We start from the raw sequence: 15394 nt of genomic DNA, 5'->3' as shown, positions 1-15394 counted from the left end.
GTGCCCTCCTTACTACCCATCACCAGCCTATCCCATTCCCCCACCCCCTTCCCTCTGAAGCCCACAGTTTGTTTTTCAGAGTCCATAGTCTCTCACGCTTAAACATGAATTATTTTTTTAAGATTTTATTTATTTCCTTGAGAGAGAGGGAGTGTGTGTGTATGTGTGTGAGAGAGAGAGAGAGAGAGCATGAGCAGGGGGAGGTGCAGAGGGAGAGGGAGAAGCAGACTCCCTGCTGAGCATGGGATCATGACCTGAGCCAAAGGCAGATGCTTAACCTACTGAGCCACCCAGTCAGCTGCACCATGAAGTATTTTATATGAGCGTCTAAGACATGGGCTCTCGCACCAGATCATTGGAGTTGGAAACCTGCTCTATCACTTACAAGCTATATTACCCTGAGCAAATTTCTTAATCTCCCTGTTCCCCCGGGGTTCCTCATACATGAAATGGAGATAAGAATAATAATATGTATCTTATAGGGTTAGTAAAAAGGATTAAATTATACCTTATAAGCAACATACTATAGAGTAGTGCTACTCATGACAAAGGTTTAATATATGTTAGCTGCCGCACTGCCCTTATTTGTGTCTTGATACTGCACGGTCGGTGTACGATTTCTGCATGTATCACCAACACAACAGTGATGAACCGCAGAAAGCAAACATGCACCACTAACTATAACTTTGGTGTTGTTATGTGTGTGATGTGTGGTGTGAAAGACCAGTGGGGAAGACTGACACAGCTGCAGGGGCTCTCACTCTTTCACTCCGCGTAACGTGATACAGGTGGTGGTTTCCAAAGTCGCACAGTGGCATCAACCGTTCTTTATTTTTTTTAAGATTTATTTATTTGAGGGGGGAGAGGGAGTGTGGAGTCCGACGTGGGGCTCAATCCCACCACCCATGAAATCGTGACCTGAGCCTACCCCAAGAGCCAGAGGCTCAACCCACTGAGACACCCAGGCGCCCCGCTGACTCTTCTTTGTAACGCCTGTGCAAGTCAGGGGTATCCTGAGGCATTTCAAAAGGTTTGTGAGGAGGGAAAATCATGAGAACCACCTTGATTTTGAAAAAAACATGAAAGACTAGAGCTATGACAGTGGAGATTGCATCAATCTTGTTCTCTGCCTTGTCCTTAAGCATCTAACACATAGTAGGTGTTTATAAGCAATTCATGAAACAACTGAATGAGTATTTCCGAGAATCAGTGCTCATGCCACCTGTAAGCGAAAACTAGGTCACCTTACGTGCATCATTAATGTTTAGATACAATCACACTCTAGTTCCAAAGAAAAGAGTGTCCGAACCATAGTACTAGAAACAAAATGTTCAGTTTCTGAGTGTTTCCTCTCACCACCCCAGCATGTTATTGGAGGGAGAGGAAGATTTTTAAAAAGCACTTTGAGCATATTTCTTTGTCAAAACCCAGTCTTCGATACTGAAAATGACATGTTTCTATTTATTAAACATGTTCAAAACCTCAGAAGGTTTTTATTGGGCTTATGCATATAAGCATCTATATTGTATTCCAAGTATGCCATATTCCCAGATTTAGCTGCCAAAACAATCGACAGACTTAAATTTGTATAAACCTAACGATATTTTTGGTTAACGTACTGGTTCAAAGAACATAAAGAGGTAAGAAATGGCCTGTAGTTCACTTTTGCATTTACTGTTAGAAGTCTAACACCCATTAACACTATCAGTATTTTGCAGAATGCTTTTTCTTTTGTTTCTCCTTCCCTCTTTACTCTTGGCAAATGAACGGTGTCAGTGAAAGCTCTAACATAACATACCAGGCAATATAGTGTTAAAGTGCTGCTTGAGTTGCTCAAGAGTTAGTGGGCAGGCATTACAATTCACTGTAGCTGTAATAGAGGGTAATGTCACTTTAAGACATGTGATACTTTACAGAGGAGGGATGTATTGAAACAGACTACTGCTACTTACAGCACCGTATAGCAGCCCTGCTCCTACATTTTGCTGCCTTACTCTGCCCCGAATGCACGGGACTGGGGATGGTCCGTCATTAACTGTAAACTGATTCTCATCAGGATCACTTCAAAGGTCTCATCAGGCAGAGGTGACGCCAGGAGATGATTTAAAGGTGAAAATGACAAGGTTTCCACCCCTCAAACCTTGGCTCCTTTTCTGACAATACAGTCTGAATGAACCCGATGTCTTCTTTACTGTGGAAATAGCATTGGAAGAGAAAAACATATTTTTTAATCCTGATAAAGAAGATTATTGGGAAGCTCTTTAAAAAAAAATCTCCAATTGTGCACAGATGGATTTTAGAAAGTGTTAGAGCTTTCCAATGAACACTAATAGAGTACTCTGCTCTTGGCTGGATTTTTCAGGTAAGAAGCCTCTTTAAGGATTTAAGATTCAGAAAGCAGATTTGTAACCTATTCAGTCATATCTAGAGAACTATATAAGGCTGGATGCATTATTTGGTGGAAAACACCTATTAACATAGAGACAACCTCTTGGTAAGAGAGTGAGCAATGAGAATGATATGCAGGAACCTTGGAAGTGATGCTGAGAATTAAAGAAAGTTAAATTAAAAAAGGAAAAAGAAGGAAAATACTGCAAATGTGAAGTCACAGTAATCTTTTTAAGTGCTAAAAGCTATGGGGGTGAAGAAATGAGCAAGAGAAAGCAGAGCCACTGAAAAACTGTTAAGTTTTGGTTGTGGTAGGCTTTTTTAAAGTTTAGATGAATTTCTAGTGCATTTTAACTGAAATTCACAAGTAGTCAATGCATGCCACAGTCACCTCTATTTTATCTTTCTATAATTTGTAGGGTATTTTGAAAAGGCCCCTAAACGCATTCATTTCAAGATTCACAGAAGGGGTGTTGCTATTTATCTCTACTGAAGAGAATGCATCTATGTTATACTGATAGTTCTGAAGACAATGAGGCTAGATCTGTTGTGTACCAAAGTAAACAGTGGGCAGTGAAACTAATTATAAAGTGAATGGTCCATCTGAATCACAGAGTGAGGCATGAAAGGCACCATGCTGTTGCAAATAATGTTTTCCTACTTTGCACTTAATTATGGTTGTCACCATTTGTCTATTATAGTCCTAAACCCCTCTTAAAGACTGCATCTCTCTCCTAAAGCCCATAAATTATCTTGTATTATGTCTGTATACACACACACACACATATATAATGTATATTTCTGCTTTCTGAATATCACAGTTTTTGAAAGAGGGCCAATTTCCATGAATAAAGAAACCACGCTGGAAGGTCACTAGCAGATTTAAATGTACAGTTGAAATACTTGTAGTGTATAATTTGACAGCGGAAATTTTTTTTAAAGGAACAATCTGGGTTCCAAAGCTCTCTCTAAGAGAAAAGAATATACTTAACTGGGTTCCTGTATAGAAAATGCTTCCATATCACTGGCTGAGTAAGGACGATGCTTCAAGTTTGATTAATTTGGCAATATGAAATGCAGCATAAGGTGTTGTTTGAGAAATCGGACAATATGTAGCGCAGTTGAGCCTCTGTTGCTCCTAAGATCCTTATAGGTGCAGATAAGACTGTCAAAGTTTCAGCGCCTGAGGAAAGGTATCCGTTCATCCATAAATACATACACCACCTGCGTATGCACATTCATCACCACTACACAACAAATGCCACAATGGGATCTTAGGAGGCAAAGCAATATTGTAAATTATGGCTCGCTCTAGGATAGAAGCATAGATCTTGCATCTGAAACTCATTCTGGCTGAAGACAATTCCGTCTGATTTTAAGTCCAGCCAAAAAAGACCGGTGCTATCAGGAGATTACAACATGCCTCTGAGAGATGATTACTTAGTTTAGAAGACAGCAGAATGATTAAAAATTCATGACTGTAGAATTAAAAAAAAAAAAGAATCCACTCTTCCCTTTCAGGCTTATGTCAGACTTACAATGAAGTTAGAACGAACAGGAGTATGCAGCTTTTCAATGCCTGAAATAACTATAGTTTAAAGATCATTGTGTAAAACAGGATGTATAGTCAGGATACTGTGTTTCAAACTGCCTAGCTGATAGTCAAGAACTTTAATTTATTTATGTGTTTTGGCAGTCCTTGGAGTTTGGCTTTGCAGAATTTCACAAGGAATTCATGATCTCCTGGAGAAGGCTTTCCCTCAGTCCCACTTCATGGCATGACCTCTGCTGGGTTATTAATCGCAGCCAGCAAAGTAGCAAAGGGGACATGACGTCTGAGACCCTCCTTCTCTCATCAGTGGGACTGACTGAGCTGGGGGCTTGAAGCTGGGGGTAATCCTTGCTGTCTCATGTTCTCTTTAGAGAATGGCAATGGTCTCTGCGATGTCCTGGGTGCTGTATTTGTGGATAAGTGCTTGCGCAGTGCTCCTCTGCCATGGATCCCTTCAGCACACTTTCCAGCAGCACCACCTGCACAGACCAGGTAAGTCGGGAGCCGGCTACACTGCAGCCTCCAGTCTCACCGCTGTCACCTGAACAGATGGTTGAATGTAAGTGACGGAAAGTGCTATAGAGTGTGGGCAGCTTGCCTCTGAATTCCAAGACACATATTGTTGGCTGGATGCTTTGGGGAAAGGTGAGGGGGATACTAAAACGCCTTAGAGGTATTGCTATGAATTTCTCAGGGAAAAAACGGTTTTCTCTAAGAGTCTCCCTCCCCCCTTCCTCACACCTTAAAGAAGTGAAGTCATTGGTTTTTGGATACTTTGGCCAATAGCAAAATACTCTGCTGAAGATGGGATAACTTGCCAGACTTGGTTTTTTATTGAGGCAAAATAGGATCTTTGCAACCAAAAAAATAATGTGTATGTATATCCCTGGGATATCTTATCTAGTGTAGATACTATAATCTCGGTGTGTACGGGGCTAAGAATTTTGTGGGGATGTCAGTGCCAAAATTAACTTTGGAAGTAGTTTGTTAATGAAAAAGAAATTTAAAAGTAACTTACTATTTCTCGTCTGGTTTAATTTGTCTCCTTTCCTTTCTCCCTTCCTTCACTTTGTTCTTCCAGTTTGTTCGGTGGTATTTCTCTCTCTCTCTTTCTTGGCACTTTCAGGAACAAGTTCCCTTTAGACTTACCCCCCCCCCCCATTGAATTTTGATTTCCGGACGCATTTTGCTTTCTTCGTCTTTTTGTTTAAAGTATTACCCTTCCGTGGCCTCACTCTTCAGTCTGGATTTTTTCTCCTGCTTTGCCTTTCTAATTACTGTCCCCCAGCTCGATTGTCCTTACCCTCACCAGTTCTCTGAAAAGATTCCCTTCCATATTCTGTTTAGTTTCAGCCTTTGCATATTCGTTTACTCTACCCTCCACCTGCGCCCCCTCCCCCATCGCCAAGTCCGGGCTCTGGGGAGTAGTTGCGCGGCCAAGCTCCCGATCTTCAGTTCGGAAGTGCTCCCAGCCCTCCATCCCCTCTCCAAATTCCTTCCTGGCCTCCTCCCATACGTTCGGCTGGCTCCAGCTGCGCGGTCCAGCGTCCACGCCTTTGCCTTTTCCTGGCTCCGCAATCGGTCTGGGCACCAATCCTGGCTGGTCGGCACAATCGTCCAGCAACACCTCCCGGGGCGTTGCGTGCTGCCTCCCCAGGCTCTGCTTCCAGGCTGCGGACCGGACGGAAAGAGCAAGGGTGCAGCCCGGGGTCCTCCCGCGCGCACGCACCGGGGTGCGGGGGAGCGCGCGAGCGGGTTCGCTGCAGGAGCCCGGGCCACCCTCCATCCCAGGCGTGGGCGGGGGGGGAGGTGTCGGGGGGGGTGTCAGAGGGGGTGGGGGCGGGAGGAGGGGGTCGGGCGGCCTCAGCCCCGGGCTGCGTCAGGGCCCCAGCCACCCTCACTCCCCGCGCCCTGGGTCCTGGAGGGAAGGCGAGGGGGCGCTGGTGCCCCTGCAGGTGGGCATGGAAACCGCTCTGCAGCCCCTGCTGCGCGCTTTGTATTTCTGCCTCGTGGGTCCTCAGCCCCGAGAGGGTACCGCCAGACTCCGAGGCTTCGGTGCCCAGGTGGAGGGAGAACAAACGTGGGTTTTGGAATCTCCGATTTACCTCCAATCAGTTAATTACCAATCTGTTCAGGGAAAAATGTCTGATTTGTTACAGTCATACAAATAACGCGGGAATCTGCATTCATTGTAATACTTAACAGAAAGAATTCGTAACAAAAATAACTATTGTGAACGTTTCAGGCGCACTCTCACGTTGTCTTAATCCGTATACAAGTAGGTGTAATCGCCCCTACTCCCCCCACCCCCCGCACCACGCGCACCGCCCCCAATCCTTCTGTTGCCCAGGAGACTGAAGTTCTGAGGGATCGGGTGACTTGTGTGAGACCGCACAGCCAATAACTGCCATTGGAAGTCAGGTCGGTCTGATGTCACCTCCCTGGCCTGTTTCCCAAGGAGGGGATAATATCTCCCAGGGCACAGAATACTCACGCCGAGTAGTCTCTTGGAGGGGGTGTGAACCGGTTCCCATAATTTGTGAAAACGTCCAAGTTATGCTAATGCAGGGCCTCATTTCAACCGCAGACCCCTTCTAAAAGGGGGCCATGGGGGAACTTGGTGAGGGGTGGTGGCCCGTGGTGATGACAGAGCTCAGGACCGGCCCTCATCTCTGTTACTTAACCTGAAGTGGGTTGACCTGGGGAAAGTCACCTTTCTTCTCTGGGCCTGGTTTCCCACTTAGAGATATTGTCCGGGTGTAAATAAAATAATTTTTGTGACAGTGCTTTGTAACCTGTGAAGTTCCTCATAAATATCAGTAATTCGGGCATCTGCACTTAATAGACTACAAAGGTATACGTTAGAGGTGCTGAATGAGTAAAGTTTTGCTGTTCACACAGTTAACGATCCACCTAGGACAAAATCTGGTTTTAATCCCGTGACTGTTTTTTTTTTTTTAATTATGCGATATCTGGTCGGAATATATCACTAACCGCTGCGTGTCTTATACACTCCACGTGTGTAGTCATGAAACGGGGTACACTTTGCAGTGAGCTTTCACTTAGACTATCTCTCTTAATCAGTTAATACAGGAGATTTGTTTTGGTCAGGGATAGTTATGGCTATGCCACTCGAAATAAGGAAACTCAAATCTTTATGGGGCTTGTTATCAAAATATTATAATTTCAAACTGAGGAACACATCATTAAGTTCTGACTATAATTGAATTCAGTGTTTGTTTTCTCCACTGTCTACAAGTAGAAATCGCTTATTATCACCAATGCATGGTCGAGCTGTATGTCAGCTACCCCAAGAAATTGTAGCACCGAACCCAATTTCAGCCCCAAGGGTTTATACATTTGAGATCCATTCAGATTCATTGATGGAATTAAGAAACTATATGTACTCCTTTCTAGATGTGGAAAGATTAAAATGATATCAAACTGGAAGTCCAATGGTTCTACGTAATAGGTCTATTCAACTTTCTTGGGTTTTCAACAATAGCTGCAAAGATTAAAGGGTTAGATCTTGGACACAGCAATATTCTAGATTATTGCAGTCAGAAATGCAATCTCCTTTAATGCAATCTGTTTTGATTTTAGGAGGAAATGTATGCTTTTTTTTGATGAGAATTGTGATGTTTCCCTTTGTGGGTCTTACATCTCCAGGGACACTAATGAAATGTGTATGGAAACAAGAGAGAAATCAGGGCCAGTTATCTGTGACAATCCACCCCTCAATGAGCAAATAAATAAATAAATAGCTGGATAAATGAGCAAAAAAGGAAAAACATAATCTCATTTTCTCAAATCAGTTAAAACAAGTGACATGATGAGAAAAAATGAGACACCAGGCAGACCCTGAGCTTTGCCACATTTGCCTAAGCTTGAAAAATCGCCTCTTTCATAAAGCAGGAGCGGGCGGACACCGCATGCATACCAAGTATCTGGGAAATGTGAAAAATGACAAATCTTTCCCTCAGAGCCCTGAATGGGGGGAGAGTGAAGGCTTTACAGCTGCCTCCTCACCTGCTTAGGAACGGCTGGCCCCCCTCTTGCCGGCCTCTTAGAGGCAGCTTTGCCATCCCCTACACAGTAAGATTGATGGTGTTCCCATCCCAAGCAGCCAATTTCAGTCTCTCAAGAAATAATCCACTACACTGACAGATGAGTGGAATTTGACGCGATGTTCCCCTCATCAGACTGAGACGCACCTGGATGGCACTAGCCAGCCGGGGTCCTGTCGGGGAACCGGTTAGAGATCTGGGCCAATTTCTGCTGTCAAAACGTAAAATTGGGACAATGTTTTTGTGAGGCCGTGAATCTGAGATCTGTCTTCTCAATGCAGTGGGTTAGTACACAAACAGAATGAGAATATGTTAACTAGAAAACAGACCGATTTTAATAGATTCCCCTGTAGCCCCTAAGTACTTTCTATTTTTCATATTTATGGTATTAGGAATGCACCATTTATTTTCACTTACTAGTTAAGAAGGATTAAACCAGTCAATCACATGGAAGTGAATTTTAAAATTGCGCAAATGAGTAAAACGTGCTGTAGATTAACAGATTTGTAATTTCAATAATTTAATATTTGGCTAAATCAAGTTTTTATTTTGGGAACGATGTAGGAAATTACCATAACAACTTGAAGAATACTCGCGCCTTTTATATATATAAATAGTAAAGCTAGAAGGGGACACATAATTTCAAAAAGACAGATTAAACAATGAAAACCCAAAAGCGGTGTGTTTCCTTGTTTCAGGTCATTAAAACAGACAGCTTCAACTCTTTAAAAGCATCCGGTGTGTAACAGGTGAAAAAAGATGAATGGTTTGCTGGATGTAACTTTCTAATTCAGAATGAGTTTTTCCCTCTTATGGATATATGAATTATGACAGTGATTTTAATGGTTACTTAATTTCGAGTGTGTGGGTATGTGTGTGCGTGGGGGGTTATTCTTGAAACTTAATAAAATATGGATCATTTCAAAATACTTTAGTAAGAAAAGATCCTTGGGATTCTTTAGTAATTTAAAATTATAAAGATAAATTACATGAGACAAGAAGTTATAATTACCTAATGAATCATTTATTCTTGAGTTGCTGCTATTGTATTGACAGGTGTGTATGGAAATGATACACGGAAAGATTACTCTGAATAGAATTGTCTATGTAACTGTATTTGGCCTGATTTAAAACTATATTAAGCAAACTATGTATTTAGAGGTATTCATTTATGACTTAATTATGACATAAGGAACATCACCATCCATTTAAAAGTGTGATTTTTTTGTTAAAATATTAAAAAGCATTCTTGTATATCTTATCTTTACCTTACTATTCGATATTACTTTATTGAAAGCTGCTTAAGGAATATGCATTGGAATACCAAGACACATTACAATAAAGGATTGTTTTACAACTGTAGTATAAAAGCAATCGTCAGAACAACAGTGGTTGCATATTGGCTTTTTAAGAATTCTTACCAGTACTGGATTGCTAAGTGTAGTGAATTGACCTAAGGATTAGAGCAGACAGGTTGTTATTTGGTGTAAGCTGGTGCTAGTGATAATCCATTTATCATCTGATTGATGTTATTGACCTTGTCCGAGAGTCAGAGTGCAGCTTTGGACATTTGATAAGACCTCGAAGTATCAAAACCAAGGAGAGACGCAAATAAATATTTCCTGTCAATCCCCTGCATTTATAAGAGCATTATTACAACGCTATACAAATATTGTTACTTATGTGAGCCCGAGCCTATGGCCTCAATTGGTTGTTAAGGAAAATAGATATTACACCACACTGAAAACAAATATTTAGAAGTGGCACAAATGAACATTAGCCTTCAATTGTTAATTTCTTAAAGTTCATTTAAGATGGCAGCTTGAACTTTTTGAGAAACTCTTCCAGTTTTAAACTGTGTGAAAATCTCGGAGCTTGAGTATGTAAATTGGTGCACCATTTTTTGAAAACAGTTTGGCAGCGTCTCCCAAAATGTAAACTGTGCAAATCCTACGCAATTCCATTTCGAGATGCTTAGCCTAAGAAAGTGATTGCACAGGTGTGAAAAGTGTATGTAAAAGTCTAGTTAATTTAATGGCAAATAATTAGAGGGGGGTTTTGTCTATATCAAAAAGAGACTGGGAAAATAAATTGTTGTACACCGCACAATGGGATTCAATGTAGCCACTGCAAAGAAAGAGATGTATTTATGTGTACTCTTAAGGAAAGATGCCCATGGTACACTGTTGAGTGGGGAAAAGAAAAACAAAACACCAAGGAACAGAATACACAGTTTCAAAATAATTTTGGAAAACAAATATTAACACAGGAATAGAAAGATGTCAGAAGGGCTATAAACATCCTACACATAGTATCAGCTCAACCTGGTGGTAGGACTAGAATGACTTGGCCTTTTTATTTCCTATAGTTATGTGGTTTTTATTTTTTGTATTTTTAATTTTTTTAAGATTTATTTATTTATTTGAGAGAAACAGAGAGTGGGGGAGGGGCAGAGGGCGAGAATCCGGAAGGGGACTCCGCTCAGTGGGGAGCCACAGGTGAAGGGGGCTCGATTTCAGGACCCTGAGATCAGGACCTGAGCCGAAACCAAGAGCCAGCGAGTTAACCGACTGAGCCACCCGGGCGCCCCAATTATATGTTTTTAAGCTTTGTTTTTAATATGGGTATATATTACTTTTTCATAAAAAGCTGAAAATATTAACGATAATTTTATGGTAAAATTAGAAATGTATCAAACAGTGTTCTCAGTTTAAGGAGAAAGAAGGAAGAAGAGGTAGGAAAGTATTATGAGGCCCTTTTCCTTTTAAGAGCTTTAATCCAATAACATGTCTAGGCCAGCATTTTCCAGTTCACAAAATACTGTTCCCTCAAGATGCTGCTTGGAAAAAAGCTATTAAGTATTGGGGAAGTACTCATTGTCTGGTACGTTCTCCTCTTGGAGATCTGCAGTGCATGAAGTGTGTACAGGTTCTGGAAAGATTTGCAGATAGGAAACCTGATTGTGTTCAACTAAAATTTTCCAAACTTTTTTTTGTTGTTGTTTAATTTGGGCAATGTCTAAAGTGCCTGTTTTTAGCACATGCATTGAGAAGTGTGAGCCACAGTGCTATCCATCTTCTTATCTCTCACTTTTAGTAAGGAACTTGATATATAATAGGGGCTCAAAAAATATTTGTTATGTTATTAAGGAAAGAAAGAATGAACGTTCTGGTAAAATCTCGAACTCTCCCTCATTAATTACTGCCTGTGTGTGGGTGCGTTTGTGTGGATAGGTGCCTAGGTATCTGTGTGCGTGTTTATAACCTAGGGATACCACAAACGGAGAGTGGTATAAATATTAAATTGTTGGTAAAACATACGTATATATGTGTGCATTTGTGCAGTATCTTTGTGTAGCTATTTACTCTATTTACTATTTGACAGCAGTTCCGCTAACCAAAATAACCCAAAGAATATGTTTACAAATACAGTAAAAAGTTAAATCCCTAAGGTCTTCAGTCACCGCATGAGTTTTTTTTTCCTATGGATTTAGGAAATATTATAAGCATGGTCTTAAGGGACTGAAGAGAAACTTCTCTTAGCAAATAGGAAAAGGCTTTCTGCTTTCAAATTTTTTGATATCAAGAGAAAAATTTGCTTCATCTTTGTAGCAGGGAGAAATAACAACAGGCAGCAATTTTTCCTTCCTTTGGGGTAGCAAGAAAACGAATTATTTTGTTAACTAGTTGTGTAAACGAATTCGATTCTCTAAAGTTAATGTCCTCAAAACACTTAGGGAACCCTGGTGGCCTACTATTTCTTTCTCCTTCCTCATCTTTATATACAAAGGTCCAGAGAAAGAAAAGCGAATTGCTATAATCACAGCGATTTTCTCTCGGAAGATGGATAGATACGCTGAGTGATGGGACTATTCATTAAGCGGATTCTTCCTCCACTCAGGGAAGGAGTCAAACCAAACCTCACCCGGAGTCTAGAAGGGAGGAAGACCTCCATGCTCAGCCAAGGTCATTGTTCTGCTGATGTGATTACCTGTATTTACCTTTCCCTCACTAGACCTTCTCTTTTAGGCATGCTTCCACGTCACCCAAGAATAAATGCGAACTACCCAAGTCTGCATACATCCGAAGGGTTTTTTGGTTCCCCCGTGGATAGAGAATGGATGGATTGAGTCATAGGCTTTGAAGTGAATCCAGAATGCCAGCTCCCAGGTTTAGATGAGCCACTTCACAGTGAGATGAAAAAGCACTTCGATGCTCTCGAAATTGATAATATATCTTAGATTCAGGTCAGCAGGCCAGTAGGTCACACTTCCCACTGAATGAATGTTGTGTAAGTATTCAATAAATATTTTCTCATCCACTGAGCAAGAACTTCACATCCTTTAAAAATGCAAATACTGGCAGAAAAGCACCACATTAAGCCTTTTTTATATCGAATGGCAATGAGGAAGGAGCATCACAGTAGGGGTAGGACACTGGGGCATTCGGGATCTGACATCAATTGTCCATTGCAAGCCTCCAGTAAGAGGGTAGAAGGAAGCGGTGGTTTTCATATTGTGCACAGAAGTTCCAAAGAGGCCATCTACGCATCCCGCAAACGTAAAGTATATTCTTGCCCATCATAGATGGACAAGGCAAATACCTTCGTGCGCCAGCCGGTTAACAAAGATGATTGGACCAGCCTGAGGACAACTGTAGCAGCTGAAGAGCCTGTGTGCATCGAGAGGGCACATGGCATCCTTAGCTATGCCTGAGATAAGTTCAGTGTGACCAGATCATCCCATGGTTCAAGGCAAGCTGGAGACTTTGAATTTTATACGTAATTTCCTTATCTTTTAAATGTCAAGTGGGCCAAACACAACTTGACTCAGACCTCTATCCCACCTGTGGGCTATTAGTGTGTGACCTCAGACAAGATTATCTCCAGCTCCCACATTTTTTGATTTTTAATGAATTTATCAAATCCTTTTATGCAAGCAGGATAGAGAGAGGTGAAGGCAGTGGGGCTAAAAGGGGGAATTTTTATGCACATCCTGTCTTGGCTTGTTTTAAAATTATCCCTGTGGTTTTGTCCCGTCCTGACTTACACCCCAGAAGCTGAAGTGCTGAGTGTCTGGGTATTTTGTATACAAGCTACTAACTGTAAACGGAGCTACTAACAGAGTCTGATAATCAAAGGGCATTTATATAATGAATCTGATGGCCTGAACAAAGGTCTCATTTGAATCTTAGTTAAAAATAAATTAATTTTCCTTTAAAGTTTGGCAGAAAGACTATACTATAAATGTAATGAAACAGAGGGAAGCATCAGGCAGCATAATGTTGCCTGGATAAAACCCTTAATTTAATACTTTATTAAAGTTCTCAAAATCTAGTCTGCAGTCCACTAGTGGGTTACAAATTTATCTTGAAACTCAACATTGTTTTTTTTCTGTTCTTGTTCTTTTCAGATTTCACGTGCATTTATTTTGTATATGAGTACAGTCTACTTATTAGTATACCAACTGAATTATCATTCTATTAGAATGACATGTAACTAAGGTTTACTGAGCTTCCTTAATTCAGTATTCTATTAAGAAAACTGGCTGCCAGCTCTTGGAAACATTGCAAAGTGCCTGCATGCAAATAATTAGAATTCATGCAATTTTGGGAGGGATAATTTGTTACCAGTGTATCTTGAGTGTTGTTTGAGTTGTTGGTGATTTTGAATTGCTGTGGTCTCTGCGTTTTAATTATAAATTAGTGTTGGTTTAGTTTCATCATTATCAATTAAATTTGCTGTGGGCTGTTTCATTAACCCTATAGTCTATAAGGATGCATATTTGCATATTTTGAATTTTAGATTTGCGAAAGAATAGACTTTAAGACATTCCTGAATTGTGGTTCAGAAATGCTTTACCTCTATCCGTATTGGAAAACATGTATATGTAATCACTCTCAAACTTACTTCTATGGTGACACTTTTATAATGACACTGTTTATATACTGCCTGTGAACGTATGCAACATAATTCTCAAGGTACATAACATATTTGGTTTATTCTTATATCCATAGGGCATCATTTATAGTATACGAACATGTTAATAGGCTCATCTTATTTTTTTTTTAAGATTTTATTTATTTATTTGACAGAGATAGAGACAGCCAGCGAGAGAGGGAACACAAGCAGGGGGAGTGGGAGAGGAAGAAGCAGGCTCATAGCGGAGGAGCCTGATGTGGGGCTCGATCCCAGAACGCCGGGATCACGCCCTGAGCCGAAGGCAGACGCTTAACCGCTGTGCCACCCAGGCGCCCCTCATCTTATTTTATAAATATAATTAGTGATTCATAAATATATTTTTCCAAGTATTTATTAACTGAGCATTTTTCCACTGGGAAGTGGAAACAGATAGGAATTGGGTATTTCACCTCCTTGGTGTTCTATAGACAGAAAAGTTTGAATACCACTATCTCATGAAGAAATTGTAACAAGAGACCAGCCCTGATATAACTCTAAATTAAAAAATATGTGGCATGGTAAACAATAAAAATAGAACCATTTTTTTCCTGAAATATAATAAGATATAAGACAGGAGAAGGGGCTGTTTGGAAGCTCCTAGGATGAGGTCTTATTAGGTGAATTGTTTTTGTAGCTTCTTATATCTCTTTATCTGATGAAAATGCAAGACGCCGTGTACTTTACATGTGCTTGAGAAACTAGGTCACTGGGTGAACATTTGTAGGGCAACATTTTTGACAGCGACTCCCAGGATCGTTTAGAAGTAAGAGCAGATTTATGGCATACAAGCTGCCAATCTCCAGCCCTCCATCTATCACAGGCCCAGGTAATCAATCACAGTGATTGTTCCTGCAGAGCCAGATGTGATTTCAGAATCTTTCTCAGTCCCTCTCCAGGCCCCGCCTATCAATTGATTGACATTGGCGTGCACGTTCGGAGTCTTTGACCATCTCCATTGTGGGTTAATTGACTGACCATCTCCAGAATCTGTTCCCTATCCCAAAAAAAGTACACGCCATAAAATATTTCACTGAAAAATAAGAAAAGTGAACCAATTGCAATTAAGTGAAAATTTAAGTAGCCGCATGTGTCTCCTAACTACTTTTTACGATAATGCAGCTTTAGACAATTCTGTCCCCTTGTGAGAGTTATACAACTCTCTATTTCCTCTAGAATTTTTTATTCCTTTCTCCATTCTTCTGTATTTCTATGTCTAAGATGCAGAATGGCTTCTGATAGGAGCTCTAACAAAACAGGGTGCTCTGTGATCATAAAGCATGAAGCCACTTATTCTGAACAGAGTGGATTTGGGAAGCCCTCATGAAGGGGAGTGATTTTGTGTTGGGCTTCATGTTGGATAGGAAGTCAGCTAGCAGGAGAGGATGGAGGGTGACTGGTTCAACCAAGGGGAGCAAAACACCTAAAGCTA

The 15394-nt window shown here is 41.0% G+C and overlaps 1 protein-coding gene across 1 annotated transcript in view; it reads left to right on the top strand.

Annotated features, from left to right (window-relative positions):
• The first annotated feature begins 4314 nt into the window (after positions 1-4314).
• Positions 4315-15394, top strand: part of TAFA1 (TAFA chemokine like family member 1) — a 482981-nt gene continuing 471901 nt past the window's right edge. The window contains exon 1 of the mRNA XM_008703122.1: positions 4315-4432. Coding sequence (XP_008701344.1) covers positions 4315-4432 — 118 coding nt within the window. The remainder of the gene's footprint in view (positions 4433-15394) is intronic.

This window comes from Ursus maritimus, unplaced genomic scaffold, assembly GCF_017311325.1.
Source record: "Ursus maritimus isolate PB19 unplaced genomic scaffold, ASM1731132v1 scaffold_14, whole genome shotgun sequence".
NCBI lineage: Eukaryota > Metazoa > Chordata > Mammalia > Carnivora > Ursidae > Ursus > Ursus maritimus.
Note: the sequence above shows the minus strand (reverse complement) of the source record. Positions and strands in the feature narration are given on the sequence as shown.